Below are 23,084 nucleotides of genomic sequence, written 5' to 3' on the forward strand. Positions count from 1 at the left end.
CCCTGGAGATCACTTATCCATTAAATGAATGGTTCCTAACCCTTGTCTTCAAGACTTTTTACAACACCTACCTCTACAATTTCCATGTGAACTCTCATGAAGATACTTAGAATAACATCTCAGTCCCTCTAAATGTTGCTTCTCCCATATACACTTTACACAGAACCCCACATTCTCCCAGATCACTTGTGATACCCCAGGTTTCTGAGCTCCTCTTCCAAAGACCAATGAGACATCCCTCCTAGTCCTGTCCTACTCAGCCAGTAAGTTCTCTTGGTTTCCTCATATAAGAGGTCTTCCCCTATTCAGAGCTTGAAACTCCATTTGAACAGAAATAATTAATTAATTGCAACTCTATGTAACTGATTCAAAGAACAGGAAGGTTTCTATTTTGTTTTAAACATATATGATAAAAAATGAGCAAGTACGGTAACCTTTCATTAACACACTCTCCATCATTTAAGACACCAAAGTTGCAAGTAAAAGTGGATCCACAACAATTCTGTTTAAACAAGAATTTAATTATTTTGACTTAAAACACACGAGTATTCTCTTGAAACTCATGAAATAAATAAGAAAAACATGGAAATAGAGATGAACTTGTCACTTTGGAGATGTATAAACATATTTCTATGTTAAAAACAATTTTGCCCAAGAAGATACTTTATTACAAAAAATACTGTGTTTCAGTACCTCTGAAAAAAAAAATTTGGAATTATAGAACTTCTACTCTGTATGTGACAGTCCTGCTCAAGATTTTCATATTAATATTTTAGGCATTAAACTATATTTTAACAATAGTTTATTGGTCTGAAGAAATAAGTGGTTGGATGCAAATGAAATCCTAGACTCATTAAAATCAGTAGGAACTTTACTTTGGTCTACAGGTTAAAAATGTTACATTCACACTGGGTTTGAAATATTTTTCCACCTAGAGATTTCCTGGGGTTTTTAATGAGGAAAATACTGCAAAAGCTACAGCAATGTTTAGACTTCCTTTCTAGTTTGCTCTTTTGAGCAATGGAAACAATATTTTAATAAGGGAACTTCCGGAATTTTCTCGTCCAGACAACTCTAGCTACTCTAGCTAAACTGACCCAGTAGGCAAGGTTTCCATTCCTGTAACAAAAAGGAAAAACTTGAGCTATTTTTTGCTAGCCTCCTAAAATATTTCTGCATGCAAGAAGATAAAGCAGGGCACTTTGGGAATACTTGAACACCTGATACTGATGTCACAAGAGAAGGCCACAACTGAGCACATTGCTGCTAGCAGTGGGAAGGCCCCTGCTTAGCATTTAATGTGCAAGAGGAACAGGACAGCTCTCCAGAACAGCAGTACCATAAAAGTAGAGAGCAGACAAGGAAGGACACTCTTATCTAATAGGGAATTCCCTGTCTGGGTTAAACAAGGTCATGATTAGCCAAATAATTAAATTCTGCATTCATCAAGGATATCTTATTGTGTCTGTAGTCCTTTCCCAAGAAACAAGCATTGATGACCAAAAGGCTTTATGCTTCAGTAGAGGTTCTGGGCATCTAACTCTGAATAGTTTCCCCATTCTTCAGCCTGTCCTTAATGGAGAACAGCTCATAGTATAGAAAGGGCTGATATAAAACTACTGGAAAGAATCTGAAGGGAGGGAGAAAGAAAATAAACTAGGGAAAAAGTCTGTAGGAATGAAAATGAGAAAGAAATGGTGAGAACATTGGAAAAGTGCAGGAATTTCACAACCTGAAAATAGAGAAAAAGTGAAAAAATAAAACTAAAACATACTTTAGTGTCCATCTGTTCTTATTTTGATGAATGAGGACAGAGAACTTTAAAAGCAAATTAAATAGGAAAAGCAACAGAGAAACACTTGGAGAAGGTGCGGAGTTTTTATTCTGCTTCATATGGATGCATTTCGCTTATTTCCTTTAGTGCAACGAGCTTTTCCTAAATGGAAGAAAAAGCACTTTTAATACCACCCATTCTTTTAATCTGCTCTAATTTCTAGCACAAACTTAAAATATGTTAAAACAATAGTTCTTACATATTACTAGTATAGATGACAAAATTACTAGAAGATGACAAAATCTGATTAAAGCTAGAATGTAGAGTTTAGGATCAGTCTTTTTAAAAGTTTCAATAGTACAAATGAATTATTTTTGTCTCACTAAGTGACAAGAAGTTCATGATGAAAATAATGCTCAATTATGTTTTATTTTCTGAAAAATCCCTAATTCTAGTAAGGTCTGGCATTCATCTATGAGGAGTCACGGCCATAAAAATGCCAAAAGATATGTCTTCTAGCATAGAAATACTCTGAATACCACATAAGCAAAATCAACGTAGAATGTGGAAACATTTAACGAAGGGCAATATTTCTGTTTTGCAAAAAGCCTGCAGAACTTTGGAGTGCAAACTCTACGCTTACATAGTAGTGTAAACTAAAAATAAGTAAACTTATTTTATCATCTCTTTTTTGGGCAGAAGAACAGTTGTCTGTTCATTTCAATACACATATACTACCTTACACTTACAAATACCCTGTTTTTACCGTGCATAAGTGCACGTGTGCTGTTTGTACATCTAACACTTAATGGTTTCAGTGTCCCAAGTTGTATCACAACGTTCCCATAGGTGGCAGAATGGGCATACACGAGACTCAAGAAACCCTTACCTGAACCAGCTCATGGGATAAGCGTCCCAGAACTTTTTGGGTTGTTTCATTAATTTCTAATTCTGTCATGACTTCCCAGTTACCATTCTGGAACCTCACTGGCATAGAGAAGATAATTCCTTCAGGAATGCAAAACTGACCTGAAGAAGAGGGGGGAAAAAATAACAAAACACATTATTTCTGATTACATCACCAGTAACAACACTAACTCCTACAGACTTGCAAAAGTCTACAACTGTAAGATCTCATTGCAAATGGAGTCTGCCTTTCTCAATCTACCGCTTGAAAAAGATTGTCCCTTTTACTGTAACTTTGTACTTTAGTTAGATGTGCATGAATCACAGCATCAGATGGGTTTGGGCTGCGATTGCAGCAAGGGGCCTTTAAAGGTCTCTAGTTCTACCCTCCTGCCATGGGCAGAGACATCTTCAAATGTGTCTGAGCCCCATCCAACTTGACTTTGAATGTTTCTAGGGTTGAGGCGTCTCTTACCTCTCTGGGCAGGCTGTTCCAGCATCTTGTCACATTCATTGTGAAAAAATGAATTATATCTAATCAAAATTGACCCTCCTTCACTTTAAATCCATTAACCCTTGTCCTATTGCAACAGCTCCTGCTAAAACGTTTACCCCCATCTTTCTTGTAAGAACTTTTAAGCACTGGACGGTGCTATAAGAGCCTCTTCTTCTCTAGGCTGAACAACCTCAACTCTCAGCCTGTTTTCATAAGAGGGGCATTCATCCCTGTGATCATTTTTTTGTGGCCCTCCTCTGGACCATCTCCAATATGTGTCTTTCCTGTGTTGTAATGAAACAATTGCTGTACATCTTAAAAAAGGGGAAAAGTAATTTATTTCATAAGGGTTAAATGCCTGCTGTGAAATATTCCATTTATTGGTTTACATAACTACACAAGAAGAACACACTTTCATAGCCTAGGCTCTAAGAACTATAAAGAGCTCTTGCACAAAACACATAAATCAGAAAAACATTTAAACTAAAAGACTAAGAGATAATCTGCAAAAAGACAATATTAACCTCAGAGATGCCTGTAAAAAGTGAGCATTATCACAAGCTCTATTAGGTTTGAAAATTCTTATGATGAAACAAACTCTTAGCCTCACATAATTTGTTTTACAAGTTTCTATTAAATTAAAAACATTGATTAAAAAATAACATTATAGATAGGGGAAAGCTACTATATGCACGGCAAAGCTACAAGAGAACATGTGAAGCAAAAATAGCTTTACCTTCACTAAATACTCCCACAGAAACAATCTCCTCAGAAGGAGAGCCATGGTACCAATATCGCAGTACTGTGGCTACCGCATGAGCAGGTAATATTCCTGTACAATGGGACATCCGGGAACTCAGTGTACTCTGTGCAGACAGAAATTCTGAATGGATCCATTCACTACCAACAAAAAAATGGAGAAAAAAGGGATAAAAAAGTAAGATGACTGCAAGAAGAGTAGCTTCCTAGAGAAAAAAAGAACTAAACCTGAGGGAAGAAAATAGTCAAAACTTACTCAAACTTCACTGCTGAAAGCAAGGCATTTTTACAGAGAGAAAAAAAAAGGTCTAATAAAACGTAGCTAAAAAAGTAACCAGTCCTACTTTCCTATGAAACTTAGGTCATTTACTCAAGTCATAACCTCTCCTATTTTATATGTAATTTAATATGTCATATGTAATTTATATATTATTGTCTTATGTAAAAACCCAGCCATGAATCAGTCTGCCTGTGTGAGACTCAGCACAAGCCCAGAACACAGAAATGTCTGCTCTCCAGTAAATTCTAAGTCTAGACCAGAGTGGGAGATCCAGATAGCCAGGCCTGGGTGTATGTCACATCTGCTGCCTCTCACTGCACCCACCCCTTCTCTGCTGCTGCTCTTTCCACAGGAAGTTATCTAGCTGCCAGGTATCCTTTTTGCATATATTAACAAATCATCTGATTTGGGAAACTGACAACATTAGTATGCTCAGGCCTATTCCAGGTAATTCAGGAACAAATATCTGTTTAATACTATTTCAAAGTTCCTTCATGCAAACTAGACCTCTAAGTCACGACCTGGACTTCCATTACTTCCTATAAACGGCTCATAATATAAGAGAAATCCACTTAAAATGTAGGAAAAATATAGTTATAAACAGAGTTGGCAGGAGTGTCAAAACTAGGAACAGTACTAGGAACTACCCAACTTCTTTTGCAGATGGAACACCTCAATTTCTGTTTTCCTTTATGTACAGTGCCAATCAGTAAAGACAAATCTTAAAAACAAAAACCTTTATTGATGTTTAATTACACAATTCAGATAAACTTGGATTAAAAGCAGTTATTTAACTTTACTTGAAAGAAATAAATCTGTACTGTACCTATCATAAATCATATTCAACAAAGGACGTGGAAAATTAGGAGGTCCCCGAATAGCACAGTCATAGCCATAAAGTTTTGCATGTGACAAATCAATGTAGTTAGACCCAGTAATATTGCCCCAAACAATCACATCTTTAACTCCTGCAACAAAGGAAAGTGAAGAGACAAATACTTTAAGAAAATGAGCTTCAGAAATCCTCTTCAAAATGAATTATTCAAATCTGTGCCCTGCCTTGCTAGCAGAAATTATTTGATCTGATAAATGCAACCAAGTTCTCCATAACATATTGAACTTCATCATAAGCTGAAAAGGAGCTTTAATTTATATCATGTTACTGTAAATAATACTCAAAATTTAACTCTTAAAACAGTAACAAATCATATTGCAAACATACAGCAACCTTCCTTATAAAATCCTGTAAAAGCAAATATATAAACCATAAAAGCAATAATTAAAAAAATAAAAACTACCTGTTTTGGTGCAAAAGGATTTTCTCAAAAAACCTGCTGATAGGCTATTCAGCCTATTAACTTGCTTTTCCATTTCATTAGGCTCCAAAATATCTACACTTGTCATCAATGACCAGTTCTAGCTATGCAACACTTAGAGAATCCTGATGCTGAGCAGACTGTCAGAGCACACCTTTGCTACGCAGTGCAGAACTGTGCAAATATAACAAAGGTATAACAATTGACCTGCAAATGAAAGTTAATTAACCTCAAAATAATATTACAACACAGTTCTACTTTACTGTCATTATCTGCACAGCAGTACGTTGTCATGTTTATTCACAGCTCCAAAATAACAATGCACTACAGAGTGCAAATGCAATCTTGAAGTCCTAGTTCCCAATCTACAAAACAATTGTCGTCCCTAGCACATTTCCAGCATGAAATATACACCGGAGTGGCAGGGCTGCATCTCAGAGCAAGCAAAAGACACTCTGGCATTCTGTTCAGCCAAGAAATTCAGTGAGCGCACCGCTGTGCATTTCTGCATGCACATCAACTGTGTTCTGGAATGGAATATGTACTCCCGAAGGTTTACTGAATTTCCCAAATGCTACATAAACATTCACCTGCTGTGTTCACATTCAGCTTCCTGGCCAGCATGGCTTTAGCTGCACTTTCCCAGGATGTCGCAATGGCGATGATATTTTCAGGCTTAATGGATGGGCCATATGTCCTTAACATTGTTGCCTTAAGGTTTGCAAAGGTTTTTCCTGATGAAATTACTTTGACCTCACTCTTGGCATTCTTCTCAATCAAGGGAGCATACACTTGGCAGATCTCACTCACTTCTCTGATGTAGTTCTCACGGGATTGGACTTCAAGGTTTAAGGGGACATCATCAAGAACAATGATAATATCAGCATCAATAAAAGCCTGGTCTATTTTTGTGTGCTCTGAAATACTGTGGAGAAGTGGGAATGCCATGTCTTCAGCTTCCATTACAATACCACGAAGAATTTCCTTAAACTGGTCAGTGTCAAGCAAATGGATGCTGATTTCTGTGGTCATCCCAAACACTTCTCCATTTGCCAACAGAGGGATCAGATGATAACAGATTGGAACTGATGCGCTGGTAAGAGAGGATGTAAAAAAGTTGCAGATAACAATGAACCACTGCTTGTTTGGAAGTATTACATAAACACAAAAGTGTTAATTTTTAACTTAATTACATTTAAAGACACAACTAGCTTGCATCCTTTACTGCTCTTTTTGTCATTTTAACAGGTTAAGAATTAAAACAGTTGGGTTCTCATTTCATTTGAAGGCTTCTCCATCCTGTGCATCTCAGTTGATGCCGTCACTTAAAAATTGATGTCTTTATAGAACTACAATATTTTAATGTGCTCTCATAGGACTACTAGAAATACAGGAATTTCTTAAAGCTGCAAGACACTTTACCTACTCTGATATTTCCAACAACACTTAATGCAAGACAGTTGCACTATAAAATTTCTAGCTTATTTTGTAAATACTTGTTTTTCCCTAAACTGATGTGAGGTCTAAATTATGCCTGTTCATACCCCTCATTTGAACTGGTGTAAAACGTAACAAAACAATAAATTATTTCTAAGTTATATACTAATTGGTCATAGTGAGGGCTACAGAACCCAAGTCAAATCATCAAATTACAGGGATCTGTGCTTAGTTTCAGATAGTTACACCAGTTATATGCGATAAGAAAAAGTGCATTCCTCTGAACAGAGTAGAAGTTCACAGGTACTTTCTTCACTCTCACCTGGTAATCCAGATCTGCATAGGCTTGATAAGACTTTTAATCTCTTCATCCTCTTTTACAATTTCAAGATGTGCCTGCAGGTTCTCCTCAGCAATGTCTAACATTTCCTCCATCAGCATCATGGAAGTGATGCCATAATATCTCTACAAACAAAAGGGATGATCTCTAATCAAATGATAGCCCAAACCCATCAAGGTAATTCTAACAATAGCTTTATTTTACACTTGAAAGAGGTAAAAGGAAAAACAATGTTGTAAAACATGGTCGTACAGTATTAAAGGCAGCTTATTACCTGAGCATATTCCAGAAAATCATTAAGTCCTCCCAGAAGCTGACCCTTTCCTCCACGGTCCAACAGCTCTCTCCAAATGATAGGAGACTGTCTGTGTTCCCATCCATTTGTTTCACAAATGTCATGAAGCCACTGCTGATGTAAACATCCCCACCAGATGTTTTAATACATCGTATTTGATAACATTTAAATATTACAGCTACAAGCATTCTTACTATTTCCTCTCAATATATAATTACAAGGTGCCTCAGAACTTATGTACCAGTGGGTACAAAATGGGGGAATAACACAAAGCAAGGTATGGTGATACACTGGGATAGCTCACCTCAAGGTCTTGATTTCACTTAGTTGTCTTAGGGGCGCAGAAGAGAGCAGTGCTGTGCAGCAGCAAGTAATCTGAGGATTCTTACTCAACCACAGAAGGTAAGTAAGGTGAAGAGGTTAATTGCTTTTCACTGAACTGTTCAAATTACTTGGTGGAGGTGTCAAGCAAAATACACAAGGTAATAAATACCATAATGCTGTCTATGTCATGGAATAAGACTGCAGCTTTTTCAGAGCCTTATAGGCAGTATGTCTACAGCATAAGTACTCAGAAAGGCCCATCCACACTTCAAACAAATATGTGATATTTGTTTTTTACTTCCACTGTAATTCAAAGCTCTTAAATGCCCCAAAGGCTCTTGACAAGAAACATCTAGGAAGGTATATGTAATCCCAGTGGGCAAAAGATTTACAGATTGAACAGCCATTTATACTTAAAAAAAAAAAAAAAAAAGAAAACCAAGCAAGCAAGCAAGCAATCAAAACCACCTTGAACTTTTTCTTGACATAATACAGCTTTAGGCTAGTCCACACTTTGTGCCCATCGTCTGTGGTAAAACTCAGAGACGTCAGTTGCTCAAAACATTGTAACCTTCCCTCTGGCTGGCTCTCTTAGCCAAAGCTGCTTCTGCAGCACCTCTATCCACATAGCAAACCACTAATAGAAGAAACATACTACAGATAAGCACATTTCTTGGTTTGTAGAGCACTGGGGCACCTATCGGCGACCTGATTTACAATTCCTTACCTCCCACTTGTCAGGCTGCTGAGTAATCTTGTGAAACCTGAAGTTGGGCAAGTTAGTCTGGAGATAGTCAGCCAGGAGTTCAGCTTTGGCATAGTATGGGCAGTCTGCCTTGCCTGTGAACATAGCAATAGCAGCACTATTGGATGATTTTGTCATTCACCGATAAGAGCTTAAAAGACTAAACGTTGTTTAATGTGAGCCAGCTAAGGAAGGGTAATTCTGCAGGTGAAACAGACTCCCGAGCCAGCGTTCAAGGGGCCGAGGAGCCCACTCCTGGAGGGACAGCTGACGCCTCACCGACAGCATGAGGGAGAATGCTGACCCGGGACCGGCTGAGGCTGCGCGCCGTGCGGACACGGCTCCCGGAGAGCCCCGGGCACGGGGGTGAGCCCGCAGAGAGGGGCAACTGCTGCAAACACGGCGAGCTGCCCCGCCCGGGTCCCGGTACAAGGTGCTGCCGCCGGGGCTGCCCCGCCCGGGTCCCGGGTCCCGGTACAAGGTGCTGCCGCCGGGGCTGCCCCGCCCGGGTCCCGGGTCCCCCCTCACCCGCCACCACGAATTTGGCCATGCGCGCGCCTCCCACCAACGGCCGCTTCGGCGTTGCTGAGCAACGCGCCGCGCGCCGGGGCAGTTTGTCCCTCGGCACGCGCCGTCCGTCTCGCGCGGCGCGCCGGGAGCTCGCGGCTCAGCGGGCCCGTGTTACGGCCGTGCCGCGTGCGAGGTAACAGCGGCCGCCGGCAGCCCCGGCCCGGCCCTGCCCTGCCCGGCCGGCGCCGTCCCCGCCCCCGCCGTTCCTCCCGAGTGCTCCGAGGTGCTGCGGAGCCGCCGAAAGGTCTCTGTCCCCGTGTACTGTCCCGGCCTGCTGGGCAGCGCTACCAGGGTCAGCGGGAAGTGATCCCGGAAGCCAGCGGCTTCCCCCCGGCACCGGGAGAGCGAGCGCCCGCGGGTGTGCAGTGAAGGCGGCTTTCCCTTATGGCATGGCAGGCAAGCTGGGACAGGCTGGCGGGAGGGATCCCGTTACCCGCTGCTGGTGGTCTGTAGGGACCCTTCTGTCGAGAGACGCCTGTGCATGGGGAAAGGTCCTCTAGGAAAAGGCTCTGCTTCCCGGAGCAGGGAGAGCAGCAAGGAGGAAGCAAGAGTTGATGCCCGGGCTGTCCTTGCGCTGAGATGTTTGACCGAAATGTAGGAGACCAAATAAAAGCTTCTATGTAAACCAGTTTCCGGGGATCTTTTACCAAATCTTCTCCCTTTTTGTAAGAATGCACAGATTTGGCAACTGAAACGGTGGGAATTGAAAGTCTGGTAACTAATCCATAATTTTCAATTGTTTTTACAGATGAGTGATCTTGTGCAGTTTCTCCAGAACTGTTTCTACTGGTAGAGTCATTGGATCCCTTACTTTGAGTTGGCATTTCAAATCTATTAATGAGGCATTAGTAGAAATGAATAATAAAATAAGTTATTTGTTAAATACTGTTAGATGTGTGCATAGGTACAGTTCTGTGCTCATTCCCAAATCTTCAGCCACAGCAAGAAAACACATTTTCTGGATTGGGAGATACAGAGATCCCTTAGGAAATGTGAACTTCAGGAAACTACTTTTAAATATTTTGCCTTCTCTGCATGGGTCGTCTCTTCGATTTCTATCTCAAAAGGCAGATGTTTATAGCACAGGTGCAGAGGCTTTGGTGAGTGAGAAGGCTTCCCAGAGCTCCTTGGAAGTTGAAAAGTTGGATGATGCTGGGAGCTTCAAACCGAAGCATGTAGTGGATCACAGTGACCCATTCTTTACCAGTCTCCGGAAATGCACCTGTCCTTCCGATGCGCTGGACTTGGCTTCGGAGGCAGCTGTTTCCATTAAGCACTACACAAACTGTTTAACCATGGCCTGGAGGCTCTTCAAGAACCTGTCAGAAGAGCAGCAGCGCTATGAGAAGCAGTTGATCTTTGAGCACCCGGCTTTCAGGAAGCTGTGCCAGCAGCTGCTGCGCGACGCGCGCAGGATGACGCGTGGGGACCTGGTGTTCAGCCTGCACGCCCTGGTGAACCTCGGCGTGCCACAGAACACGCTCCTAGTCCAGACCTTGGTGAGGGTGTGCCAAGTAAGTATGAAAATCCTTCTCCTAAATTTGGGCTGAATTACCAGTGGATCATTCTGGGAAGCTATGCAGCATCAGAGAGAGTTGGATTACATCCCTGGTTTAGTCTGATGTTCCATGGAAACAGTTCCCATATTGATTTGTGTGTCCTTCTAATTTCCTTAACTTTTGAAACCACTGCCTGATTTCAGATTTAAAAGAGAGAATTTTCAAAAATAATTTTCACTTCCAAATCAACTATTTTTGACTGATGTGAGACCTTGTGGGCTCTGCAAAATTAAAGCTTGTAAATTGACTTTTGAGGGGAAAAAGAAAAGGGCAGGTGCAGATTAAGAGTGGTCAGTTTTTCTTTTCTGAAACTTTTACTGGTTTGAAGTAATCCGACATTGTCAAAACTTTTAACAGGAGAAGCTCAATCACCTGGATAACCGATGTATCTCAGTTTTGGCAACTACGTTAGCAGGGATGGATAAAGACAAGAATGTGAGCGCTCTTCAAGCTGGATTACAGTGAGAAAAATACATCTTTTGTGTCCTTTGTATTTAAATGTTTGAATGCATGTCTGTTAGAAATCATCAAGGGTATGTCTACACATATAATACGGTCTGTGTTTTTAGGATTTAAATGATCACATGAGGTAAGAGCTGTGTTAGAGAGAGTGAATTTTGGCACTGTCTTTGCAGTTTCAAGGAGGAGGACTTCCATTGATAAAGAATGCTGGAATGCAGGGTCTGCAGGGGATTGTGTTCTGACTGCAGCTCCACCAGTGTAGTTTTCTTGTGATGTTGATCAAGCCCCTTCACATATCTATCCCTTTTTCATCTGTGTGCAGACAGGAGGTAATAAGCCTATCTTGCTTAGGGACCTGTCTGATTTTTCATGATGAAAAACATTGTTTAACAGCCTGGGAATATTTTCTTACAGTTTAGTAAGTGAAAATTCAGGTGAAGACTATTTGTGTCCAGCAAGTCCCTCTGTGTAGTGATTTATCAGAATAACTTCTTTGTTTTTGTTCTGAGCCCGTGTGATTTACATGTGTAACCAATCTGCTCACTCCCATGAGATTGATTTTACTGAGGCTATCACAAAACTTGCCATGGATTAGTACTTTTGACCCTGTATCACGTCCTACTTTGAGAAAGTGGATGTGATACCCAAAAACCAGGTTTTCCTGGAAGCGCAGGTACACAGTTCTTAAAAGTTGGTAGAAAGCAGGAGTCCCATCTACAGTTTTATATCCTGATGTCTAGAGCTCTGGCTCATTTGCAGAGATTAATTTCACTGCCTTAGAAGGTGACACTTCATATTTTTGTAGGTGTGTTTACCTGTGCAGGTATACTTAAGGGTGGTTCAGACATAACGATTACAATACCACCCACTGAGCCAGAAAAGGAGGTGCTAGGAGCGCACATTCATCTCTGTGTTTTCTCCTTCTGTTGAGCCCACAGCACTCTGGTTTTATTCCTCACTTGCATCCAGTTGTTATCTGGGTCCATTCCTGAGTTTCCTGTCTGTTTCAGAACTTGTCTGCACATCGATGTGCAAGATAAAATGTTAAGATTTTTAAAGATAAAAATGTGCAATTTTCTTTCTCTGCAGAAGGTTGTTAATTCCTTGGGGCTTAACAGCACTCCTATTTGCACCGTCACATGTGCTGTCTGGTCAGGTCCCCCTGCTGTTAAGTGTATCAGCAGCAGCATTCATCTATTAGATTAACATTAAGAAAGCATTTATAATTGTCTCCATGTGTAAAGTATCTGTGCTAAAGCCATGTCATGCAGAGTTATGTTAGCATTTCAAAAAAAGGAAGATGGGAGAGGAGCAGTGAAGAACAATGGAGGTACTTACCTGTTTCTGCTGAAATGAGGAGAGCTCTTGTGTGTGTTTCCTCATCAGGTTACTAGTGGAGCAGCGCATTTCAAGTATCAGAGACATCTTTATTCTGCAAAACCTGATGAAATGCCTGGGGAAGGATGCTCCAGTTTTTCTGAAAAAGAAAATAGAGGTAAAGTTAGTTGGAGGCTCTTTTTTACTCCCACAAAGCCAGTGTTCTTCCATCATTTATAAATTGTGTATAGTTCTTTTCAGACACTGAAAGAGAAAATGTAATAGAAGGGTAACTGTATTTGCCTAGCTATAGCTGTAGGAAGAACTTAGATTTGGAGGCTGGTAGCAAAAAGCATTGAGGCAGTAAACCAGCAGTGCCCTCCCCTCTTTGGGTTGGCCACATGGTGTTTCATAGAAACACTTACAGGTTCCCAGCCTGTAAGTGAAGATGAGGTGACAGAAGGCTGGTCTGTGATGGGGCTGTGTCCAGTAACTGTACAGGGCAGGAGGACTGGTGGGAGCAAGATGCCAGAACTCCCCAAGCTCATGGTCTTGTTTTTCTGTGTACCTGATAGGTCCCCATGGAAATACAATGGCTGGGAGCAAGCTGTAGGTTTTATGGCAGGGTGTATTGGGTTTTGTCCCCTGATGTGAAAACCCTTTTGGAAACCTTCTCTTAAACAGGGCCTGCTAGTGTTTTCATCACATAACTGAAGGGCTGTGACATCAGAGGTTTTAATAGCATTCATGAAATATCATAAAACTGAGAGGAAAGTAACATTTGCACTTGTTAACTAAAGGGAGCACTTAATTCTCTGAGCCCACAGGGTGCTATTTTTTTTACAGGGCAATTTCTTATGATAGGTGCATTTTGTATTTAACCTCTGATATGTATTTAAATATAAAATACTGTATTTTAACAGCCAGTATAATTTGTAGTTTCATTTTTACTATCACTTATATCAATCAAGTGATGGCTTTGATAAGTGAAATATCCTTTCTGGCATCAGAGCTGACCTTCTCTGCCTCAGTCCACATTAGTAGCTGGTTGGTTGTATGAAATACAGGCCACTCACATACTGTTGAAACACTTTGGAGGCTTACAGCTTCCATGCATGTGCAAAACCATAATTGGACTACTATGAACTTTTAAGTTAACTGTGTCCGTTTTATTTCTGCTACTTTCTTAAGAGTTGGTAGAAGATGTGTATTCACAGTATTTGGAAATGACATTTACTGAGACTTTTTTCTTTTAAAATAACCATATAAAGGCAAATTGCTGGAAACTTGTGTAGTGACACATTTCTAGAGCACTTGACCTGCTATAATTGTGTATTAAGTAATTGACAGTAGTTATTATATGCTTTTACTGTTTTTTGCTTCTTTTTCTTTCATATAATTCTGAACTAAGGACTTTGGGAAAGTTTTGGTGATAATGTCTTCACCAGAAAGCAATGATAATATACCTGAAGAATGAAGGATTTAACAAACTCTGGTTCACTTTAGATGGCAGTTGTGAGAGAAATAGATGGTTTGACTTTTCCGAATGCTCTGCGTATGTTTTTCGCTCTTGCTGCAATGAGTTATTGTTCCCTTCCAATCCTGAATCCCTGCAGTAAAAAGATCCAGGGTAAGAAAAGAATATGTTAATTAAATTTCCCTTCCTTATACCAAATTCTTCCTAATTATTGTCTCATCTCACTTTTCTGATTTCCTTTAAAACTCAGGAAACATCTTTGTTTTACAGGATATTATAGTTATGTGGAGCCATTTGACAAGCAGCAGGACAGAAAATTACTGATCAATAATAAAAGCAAATAGCTCTTGTCATCTCTGCCCTTCTTAACGTTTATCTGAATTACATATTTTTCTTTACATTTTTCTGTACACAAGATCTATAAAAAAGAATTTAATTTTAGCAAGGAAAAGAGATTTCAAATAAAATTTTATAACAAATCTGAATTGGAAATTGACAGCTTACAGGATAGATTGGTGACTTAGTGTGATTAGTTGGTAAACTAAAGGGAGAATAGCATTTCCTTGATTACTGGATTTAATTATTGAGTACTGCTTAAGACTTAACCGCATGCTGTAGCCCATAAAAATATTAAATGAAAGATAATGCTTTTATCTCTTCTCTATACCTTTCCAATACATTGCTTAAGTATATGTGGTCAGTATGTGTTGAGTCATATTTAAAATACATAAGAATTCGTATCTCAAAAAGCATGAAGGTAGCAAAATAGAATTTGTAATATAAATTACTCAGAAGCATTAAGGCTGCTTACACAGTCTTTATTTGTCCTGGTTGCTCATATATGATAGGACACAATGTTTAATTGCACATCCTGGTTTCTCCCATAGGACTTTCACCACACTCAGCACATAGGCCAGGTGGCATACACTGAGGGAGGAGTGACTTTCTTCAGTGTTTTTTTCAGTACATGCTGAAAATCAAAAATCCCAGAAGAGATTACATGCTGGGAACACAATCTTCTTACTTATTTTGTTAATTTGTTCCCTTTTACTTATTAATGTATTGTAGCTTGATTCTGGTTCAGTTGGGTTTCTTCTGTCTCTGTTTCTTAATATGTTTTAGGTCCGTTGAGCTTTGCCTGGCTAGTCACAGTCTTCCACAGTTTCTTATCGTATTTTTCCCCTCCTTCATCACTTAACCAAACTGTTCTCACGATGTCTCAATGTCTTCAACCTACAGCTTCCATTGCTTTTTATCATCTGTCCTTCTTTGATTTTTTGTTACAGAAAATGTCCATGATGTTCCATTTCGGCAGTTAATTCTCATTCTGGAAGCTTGTCACACTCTCCAGTACCGTAATGTAAACCTGTTTTCAGCATTAGCAGACTATGTTCATTCTACTGCCTACCTTTGGGACAAAAGACAGGTAAATTTTTTGAGACCAAACAATCTGTAGCAGTACTAATAGAGTATTTGATGCTTCCATGTTACCTTTCTTCGTATTTGTGCTTGATCTTTGGAGAACAAATGTTTGTGGATACCAGTCTGATGAAGCTGATAGTTACATTTTTAAAATGCTGTTCTATTTATTGATAAGTAAAGAAACAAAAGTTTTGGAAATTTTGCTTTCATTAAAAATGTCTTCTATGAAGTCAACAGGTAGGATCAACTTCACTGGTTTTCTTGACTTGTAAAACTATCTTTTCTTTTAGATAATCCTTTTTCTTTCTGCCTGTGAGACACTTGGCTTTCAGCCTACTGAATTGCTGGATATTTTTGCTGAGAAGGTGACAGAAGACCCTGATTTCCTTAACTTGAAAAACCTTTTGATTGTTCTTCGAGTGTATTCTCGACTCAACCATGTTCCCAGAGTCCAAAAGCACCTGTAGGTTTTCATTTAGAGTGCCTGACAATATGTTACATAGTCATGACAGAATAATGTATTGCAACTAGTATTTAATTTTATTTGTGAAAGAGCTCAATCCTGTTTCATTCATCTGTAAGGTAAATTGCTGTCTTTTCATGTTTTTTCTAAATATGATTTTTTTTCTCTAACTAAAAGACTAACCAGGTTCTAGACTGGTGAGGCTACTAAGTCTGTTGATAGGTAGCTGTATCCTCAAAGTAAGAATCAAACACTAATGTTGGATAATAGAAAATACAATTATACAAGATAGTAAAGATTTCTAAGTTGTATTTTTGTTTGAAATATGTATTTTATGTAGCTTTATTTGTGTACTTAGATACTTTTCTTCTCCTTTTGGAAAAGGTTTTTTGAGACTCTTCACAGTTGCTTGAATAAGTACCTGCCTCAGATTTCCAGCACAGAACTGCTGAAGGCAGTGTATTCACTTGGCATCTTAGGATATCTTCCCCGACGTGCACTTGATGAGTTGCTGCAAAAGGACAGCAAGGATGAACTTACAGTGTCAGGTCAGACCTTACTTTGTCATGTTCTTGTCTTAAACAGGATGCCTGCCTGTGTATGTAATTTGTTGTAATTGTGTTAGAAGATAGAAATTAAAGAACACAAGCATGATTAATATTAAATTTGAAGTCCTCAGGACAAAGCTAATGTAGTGGTGGTGATCTGAGTGATCTGGGTCTGCACTGGGGAATTGGGCTTATTGTCTTGCACCCCATGGCGGCAACAGTTTAACAGTAGGTGTGCACTTAAATGTAGGAAGCCTTTGCAAACTTTAGTACCTGGAGTTGTGAGTAGAAGTGGGATTTGGAATGCTCTGAGTTACAGTGAGGTCCTTGGAATGGTTTGTAGAAGAATTTGGTTTCCACATTACAATTTTGTACAGCTAGTAGAGTAGTCAAGTGGAATTTGCTATGCTAGAACAGACTATAAATGATAATAAAATGAAAAATTCTGTGGGATAATATATTGCATGTAATATTTTTTGTATCCTTTTTCAGATGATCTTAAAGAACAAAACACAGTGATGCTTCGCTGTGTGAAAACGTGTATGGAGCTTGACAGCCCTTCTTTCACAAAGCCTGCATTTGTGCTGACTGAGAATTTGTCCTCATTAGTATCTCTTAATCTCAGAAAAGCTCAGGAGGCACTGATAGAACTACTGGGAGATGAGAACATGTTTCGGCAAAATGTTCAGCTGCCATACAGATATCATATTGGTATGAAGCGATATTACTGTCATATTATTTTTAATACAGATTTATAATCCCCAAAATAATAAGATGGTAATAAATTTCCATAGGGTGCAAGTGATTAAAAGTTTAACACTTTGAAGATACAGTCTTTTAACAAATGATGTCATTGATTGGTGAATTTACTTTTAATAATGCTTCTGTTAAAGTTTTTAAGTCCATTTACTAAAACTTTTATGATTTCTCTTGTTTACAAAACTGTTTTGGACTTTTTTTCAGGCATCAGTAAGCAGATGGTAATTGTACATAAATCCAATGTGGGCAACTTTGAGAGAGTTGACATGTTAGTACCAAATCATGCTAGAAACAAAGCCAAACAGCAGCTGCCTTTTTTTTTCTTTTCTTCTCTGAAGTTCTGGCTAAGATTTATGCTCTGCTTTCATTTATGAAATGGGATATGACTTCTTTTGGTTTCTCTTATGTTTTGATATTGCCTTATTGCCTTTTTTTTTTTTTTTTTTTTGCCAGTCACCCAGCCTTACCAGTTCTTCTGTACTAGTAATGATTTTATTCCTAAATATTTGTAATGAAGAATTGGATTGCGGGAAAATCTGAGTAGGCATGACAGACAGTGATCAAGAGCAGTTTCTTTAAATGATGATTTCACTCCATAAACTTAAGTGCAGTTTCAAGAAACAAATTAATTTTTTTCTTGAGATGGGCAAGCTATAGCTTTATATTCATTGCAGGGAGGGAAAAGCTATCAGTAATAATTCAATTATTAGAGAACAGCAATTAGAAACAGACCACTGATGGTGTCTATTAACTTTTTCAAATGAGCTGTTCATTTGAAAACAATTTGAACAATTAATGGGTTCAAATGGCAACATTAATTTTAACCTCTTGCAGAGTTAAATGTTTTGTTGTTTTGTTTTCAGATTTTGAAATCAGAATGGATTCAGACAGAAAGAAAGTGCTCCCCATAGCTCCAACAGATGATCATCCTGACTCTCATGTTCAGAGGTGTCTTTTTTTGCATATTTTTTTGGCATGCTAGTTTTATTTGCGTGTATCCCATCCAATTACTTCGGTTCACTGATTTTCAGAAGCAAAGTAGATAACTCAGTTGTTATTTGTGCTCACTGGGCTATCCAAAAGTTTCCATACCAGTGCAGAGCAACAATTCATCCAGCTCCATACCTTCCTCTAACAGAGGCTAACACTTAACATTTCAGAGAAAGAGGCAGGAAACATCACAGTGATCTGATACTCTTGTAATGAATGCAGGTAGCAATTTTTAAAAAAGTGTTTGTCCAATTAAACATTCAGTTATTCTCTCAAGTCTCAAAAATTTGCATCTCAGTGATATGTTATGGAAGTTAATTCAGCTACTGAAATGTAATTTGAATAAAAAGGATCATCATATCCACATTTTAGGTGATTAATTTAATCTTGTGTAGAAGACTGACCTCTCAGTAACTGAAGCAGGGACATATATCATTTAAGTAATGCTTAAGCAGAATTGTGTAATATTTAACATTTATGTGCTGGATCACTGCACAGCAATGTATTTTGTACAGTTTGCTTTTTGATAAAAGGAGAGCCTAGTGAGTTGTGTAACAGAAACTCAGTGTTCCAAGGCATTCAGCTTTCCTCACCCTTCCAAATAGGTTATTATGGCAGGAAGTGACTGATTCTGAATATCATTAGCAAAGGATCAAAGTAAATGCAGAATCTGTCAAATTAAGGGAGAATGTTGAATGATCTATTCCCTTCTCATTGTGGGAGAAGTGGAGATCTAAGTACCTAATTCTGCTGTAGGTATTTGGGTAGATGCTGGTACTTCTGTGAACCTCATGGAAGAAAAGAATCTAAATTATTTAAACCTGAAGAAGGAAGAGGATAATGAAATTTGTGCAGTCCTGATATTTTTGCCTACCAGAAACACACATGTATATTCTGCAGTGCTAATGGACATCATTGAATCATTGTCTTATAAATGATTAGTCTGCATTTGTACAGTGAAGTCTTCCTTACTTTCCTTGTTTGCAGGTTGGCTTTTCTGTTTGCTCCTATGTCTGCCTTCTGTCTGGGTACTACACACCCCCGGGGGAACTTGGCAATGAAGAAGCGGCATCTAAATAAACTAGGCTATCGTGTAATTCTGGTGAGAGGAGCTCATTACTGTCTCTGTTTCAGTCCTGTTAGCAGCACAGTGATGAGTATGTTTGGTAGATCAGGCCTTGTTTTACAAAGTATGAAGGTTCACCAGGAATGGTAGGCTTTCTCCAGAGTGATAATTGTGTATCATTTCTAGTTAGAGGGTAGTGATGCTATCACTAGGGAGAAAGAGAGAGGGAGTCTAAAAGACAAGCTACTACTTACCATTAGCAGTAAATAAATCATTGAGGGGAAAAAAATCAAGCCACAAATTGCTTTGTACCTGAGAAAGTTATGTGTCTTTGGCTTATTTCCCTGATTTTTATAGAATCAATGATTCAAGTGAACTTGTTTTCAGAATACAACAACTTCCTGAGGCCTTTTCATTGTAGAGTGCTTGGTTTGTAGGACAGAGTAGTTTGGACAATAGAAGTAATGCACCCTGTCCTTTTACTTTCTTACAGATCCAGAACAAGAAGTTTCAGGAAATGAAAAATGAAGATGCAATTGAGTTTTTGAAAAGAAAAATTTATTCAGAAGATGCTTTTTCTTTTCCTGAATCAACTGTGCAGGATAATAATTAAAATAAACTAATTTTGTGTCTCCTGATTTCTCTTTTTCTTGTGTAATTACTGTAAGGATTTTAACAGAAGAGATAAAAAATTTTATACACAACTGCCTTTTCCACCATATTACTGAGTAAGAAAAGTTTGTGAAGTGAACACTGCCTGCTGATAGTGGGGGCTTGCTTTTGTGAAGTGGGAGCAGATTTTCTTTAGTGGAAGGAAACAATTGATCCAAAAAGCGCTCTGACATCTATTGCTGTTACAATGTCATAATTTAGTCTGCACTTCGCTTCCCCTCCTGCATGTCCCTGGTCAAATTTCTCTCTTCTCTTGAGCTGGGCCAGGGAAAAGATTTCAAGTGCTGTTGGAAACTGGCCTACAGTTAGGCACTAGAAGGATTTCCTCTCAACTATATAGTTCTTTATGTAGAACTGTATATGGTAAATCAGTAAATAACTAAGCCTAAGTAGCATATTAAAAGATGCAGTCATGTGGAAACTGCAAAAATCAATCTCCCTCAGTTTTCAGAAGTTTAGGCAGTTAAGCCTGTTTGCTGTGGGCTTTTCCTTTGGAACCCTTTACTTCACTGCTACTGTAGTAGATTTTGATGCTTCTCACTGCAAGAACACAGATCTGCTGTGTCTTTATAAGCTGACTCCTTCTCTCTGTTTCTGATATTAGTAGCTCCACAACTATTCAAAGAGGTGTTGCAATACTCAGTTTGTTCATTACACCCTGTGATGCATCTCCACTGTTATGCAGTGGTGCAATTGATTATGTTGGCAGAGCTCTAGAACTGCAAAGCAGCTTTGGACCTTTGATAGGAAGGAGCAGAGAGAACTGATACATCTTTCCTGTTCTTGGTAACATGTAAGTGACAAAACTGCATTTTGTTCTGCTGAAGTTGCTCAAGTTGGTAACAGCTTGCTTGTTTCTTCGGTGTAATCAGATCTTCACTCACAATTTTGCTGTAGCAGTCACAAGCCCATGGGCATGAAGGGAAGCAGGGAATCAGCACTACTTTCTACAGTGACTCTGTGCTACCTAACCGTGGTGCCCTTGCTTCATTTGCTAAGCTACAAGCACTGTGTTCTTTGTCTTTCTGAAGTAGCGTGGACACATGGTTAAGGTGCTGCAATGATGATATAAAAAAAAAGGTATTACAGTAATGAGATAAGGTGGAAAGAAACAATATGCCTCGAAAAATTTCAGTGCCCAACTTTTTGTGGAACATGTAGATGGAATATGGTGCATATTTTTGTAGGAAGCAATGCTACCAAAACTGCATGGTCACCTCTCTGTAGCATAAAAAGCAGAGAGAGCTGTTCAGCATTTCAGTCTCTGACATGCAGCACATGCAGAAAAACAGATTTGAGGAAATTGTTAAACTTAACAGCCAGAGCAGAGGTCATCTGATTGACTGGATGAGAAGTTTGTTATGCTCCCTTTTTGAATCTTCTACTTTAAGGAAGCATTGTCTATGAAGCAGGCTAGGCTGTGCTGTTCTGTTGTTTGAGCTGGACTCATGGTCCCAACTGGCACTGGAGGATGTCTGAAATATTCTGTGCTGGAGGGCCAGGTAGCACACAGAGCTGTGTTTGAGAAAGTACTTGGTGCTGTTCAAGTGGAAAACTTGCAAACCAATACTGCGGTGTCAGCCATGGCTCTTGCCTGGGCTGGGGAGCTGCTCCCTCCAGCTGCTCTGAGCTTCTCAGTCAGGTCCTCAGTTGTAAGTATGCAAATTCAGGGACAGAACACAGGTAGGGGTGCCAGCAGCCTGGACAGAACTAACCACCAGCAGGCACAAAATGGCACAGCATGTTATTAAATTAGCTAATCACTATATATTCTTTCTTAAATGCCTTGTGAGTAGGTAGAAACTGAAGCAGTGTGGAAGTGTAGTAGTCTGTTGTAAGGATCACCTTGCTTACTAAAGTTTCTCGCTCTATGCTCTCTCAATAATTTATGTCATTTCTATGTCATCTACACTGATTCAGAGTTCCAAGCAGTATGTAGCTGCTGCCAGAGACTTCAGAGCTGTGAGTTTCTTGGATCTTTACATATGCTAAAAGCTAGACTGCTGAAAATAAACCCATATTTTTCAGGTGTCTAACTTGCATAGTAAGGAAGATCTAATCCCCTGTTCTGAGCATTACAATCCATATTTAGAATACCATTCTCCTCTCCTGAATCATTACTAAAATAAGTGGGAGACTCACAATGAAGATCAACAATAATTATTTTGCGTCTGTAATTATGGGGTTTGTCACTGCATGGAATGCTTGATGTGGAAGGTGCAAAATCCCCTTTCTAAGCCAAACAGGTACAAAATAAATGATTTTAGGTGACCTGTCAGTGAGGCTAACTAGAGATGTAAGCTGCATCTTTTTCTACCATTTTCATAGTCTGCCTCCAGGTTCATGAACATGTGTTTCTAACCTTTGTTCACACTTGGAACAATTTTTAAGTGCAGTGGCTGGAAATTGTTTCTCAATGAGGAGTGTACGGCTTTATTTCATACTGCCCATGGATGTATCTTATGAATGGATGAAACCCAGACATTTGCTGTGATGTTTGACTGACTAAAGGTACTTAAAGGGTGTATTGAATCTATAGCAAGCCAAGGTTCTCAACTCCATGTGGAATGAAAATAGGTAATTCATTAAGTAAACTAAATTGCTGAAGCAGGGGAGGATTTTCAATGAACTGAAGGCTTATTAAAGAAAGTATAGGGCTTGGAGTAATTATATATCTATGACTTAAGGACAGGAGACTCAGCTACACAAAGCAGCCATCTATTTGACCAGACTCTAGGAAGGCACTGTAATTTTTTCCTGGGCCACAACAAAGTCAGGAAAGTAGAAGCATATCTTTCCTTCATTCTGAGCTATGAAATACTGGACTTCAGTATTTGTCCTGCCAGTCTCAAAGAAACAAATACTGCCTTTCATGATTCCTGGTTTTTACATGCTCCTTGCTGTTAGACATTATTTCATTCATAAATCTTGTCTTATTATAAAACAGTAAAATGTCATGATAAAACTGGATTATCTGGTAATTTTTTCCTTGAGAATAATGCATATACTGTTCACCCTGTGAAATCTCCACGTCATCAGAAGGCTGTACATACAAAAGGGTGACAAGGTTAGATCATTGTCATATATCACAAAATCAAAACACTGAG

At 39.1% G+C, this 23,084-nt stretch overlaps 2 protein-coding genes across 3 annotated transcripts; one reads left to right on the forward strand and one right to left on the reverse strand.

Annotated features, from left to right (window-relative positions):
• Positions 1–1,868: 1,868 nt before the first annotated feature.
• On the reverse strand, positions 1,869–9,328 carry MDH1B (malate dehydrogenase 1B). The gene is made up of 9 exons (XM_058840186.1): positions 9,201–9,328; positions 8,655–8,767; positions 7,583–7,717; positions 7,291–7,433; positions 6,122–6,624; positions 5,042–5,183; positions 3,913–4,076; positions 2,664–2,803; positions 1,869–1,936 (listed from the first exon to the last, which is right to left on the reverse strand). The coding sequence occupies exons 1-9, from the start codon at positions 9,220–9,222 to the stop codon at positions 1,880–1,882; spliced, it is 1,419 nt and encodes a 472-aa protein (XP_058696169.1). The 5' UTR covers positions 9,223–9,328; the 3' UTR covers positions 1,869–1,879.
• A 6-nt stretch (positions 9,329–9,334) lies between these two features.
• Positions 9,335–19,960, forward strand: FASTKD2 (FAST kinase domains 2). Of its 2 annotated transcripts, none has more exons than XM_058840185.1 (12): positions 9,335–9,486; positions 9,991–10,756; positions 11,159–11,262; positions 12,650–12,758; positions 14,087–14,210; positions 15,344–15,483; positions 15,770–15,942; positions 16,327–16,490; positions 16,983–17,201; positions 18,113–18,197; positions 19,227–19,341; positions 19,799–19,960. In XM_058840185.1, exons 2-12 carry the CDS (start codon positions 10,097–10,099, stop codon positions 19,916–19,918), a joined length of 2,013 nt encoding a protein of 670 aa, XP_058696168.1. In that variant the 5' UTR covers positions 9,335–9,486; positions 9,991–10,096; the 3' UTR covers positions 19,919–19,960. The 2 variants fall into 2 exon arrangements, with proteins under 2 accessions (XP_058696168.1, XP_058696166.1); XM_058840183.1 differs by having other exon boundaries at positions 9,343–9,638.
• Positions 19,961–23,084: the final 3,124 nt, after the last annotated feature.

Source organism: Poecile atricapillus, chromosome 5 (genome assembly GCF_030490865.1).
Source record: "Poecile atricapillus isolate bPoeAtr1 chromosome 5, bPoeAtr1.hap1, whole genome shotgun sequence".
NCBI lineage: Eukaryota > Metazoa > Chordata > Aves > Passeriformes > Paridae > Poecile > Poecile atricapillus.

Excerpts from the sequence above, each read along its gene's own strand:
- MDH1B (XM_058840186.1), bottom strand. The coding sequence starts at position 9,222 with ATGGCCAAATTCGTGGTGGCGG. Across the intron at positions 7,718-8,654 it reads AGCAGCCTGACAAGTGGGAG|CAGTGGCTTCATGACATTTG; the intron begins GTAAGGAATTGT and ends TGTTTACATCAG. Across the intron at positions 5,184-6,121 it reads GCTGAATGTGAACACAGCAG|GAGTTAAAGATGTGATTGTT; the intron begins GTGAATGTTTAT and ends CCTTTGTTGCAG.
- FASTKD2 (XM_058840185.1), top strand. The coding sequence starts at position 10,097 with ATGAATAATAAAATAAGTTATTTGTTAAATACTGTTAGATGTGTGCAT. Across the intron at positions 15,943-16,326 it reads CCCAGAGTCCAAAAGCACCT|GTTTTTTGAGACTCTTCACA; the intron begins GTAGGTTTTCAT and ends CTTTTGGAAAAG. Across the intron at positions 17,202-18,112 it reads GCCATACAGATATCATATTG|ATTTTGAAATCAGAATGGAT; the intron begins GTATGAAGCGAT and ends TTTTGTTTTCAG.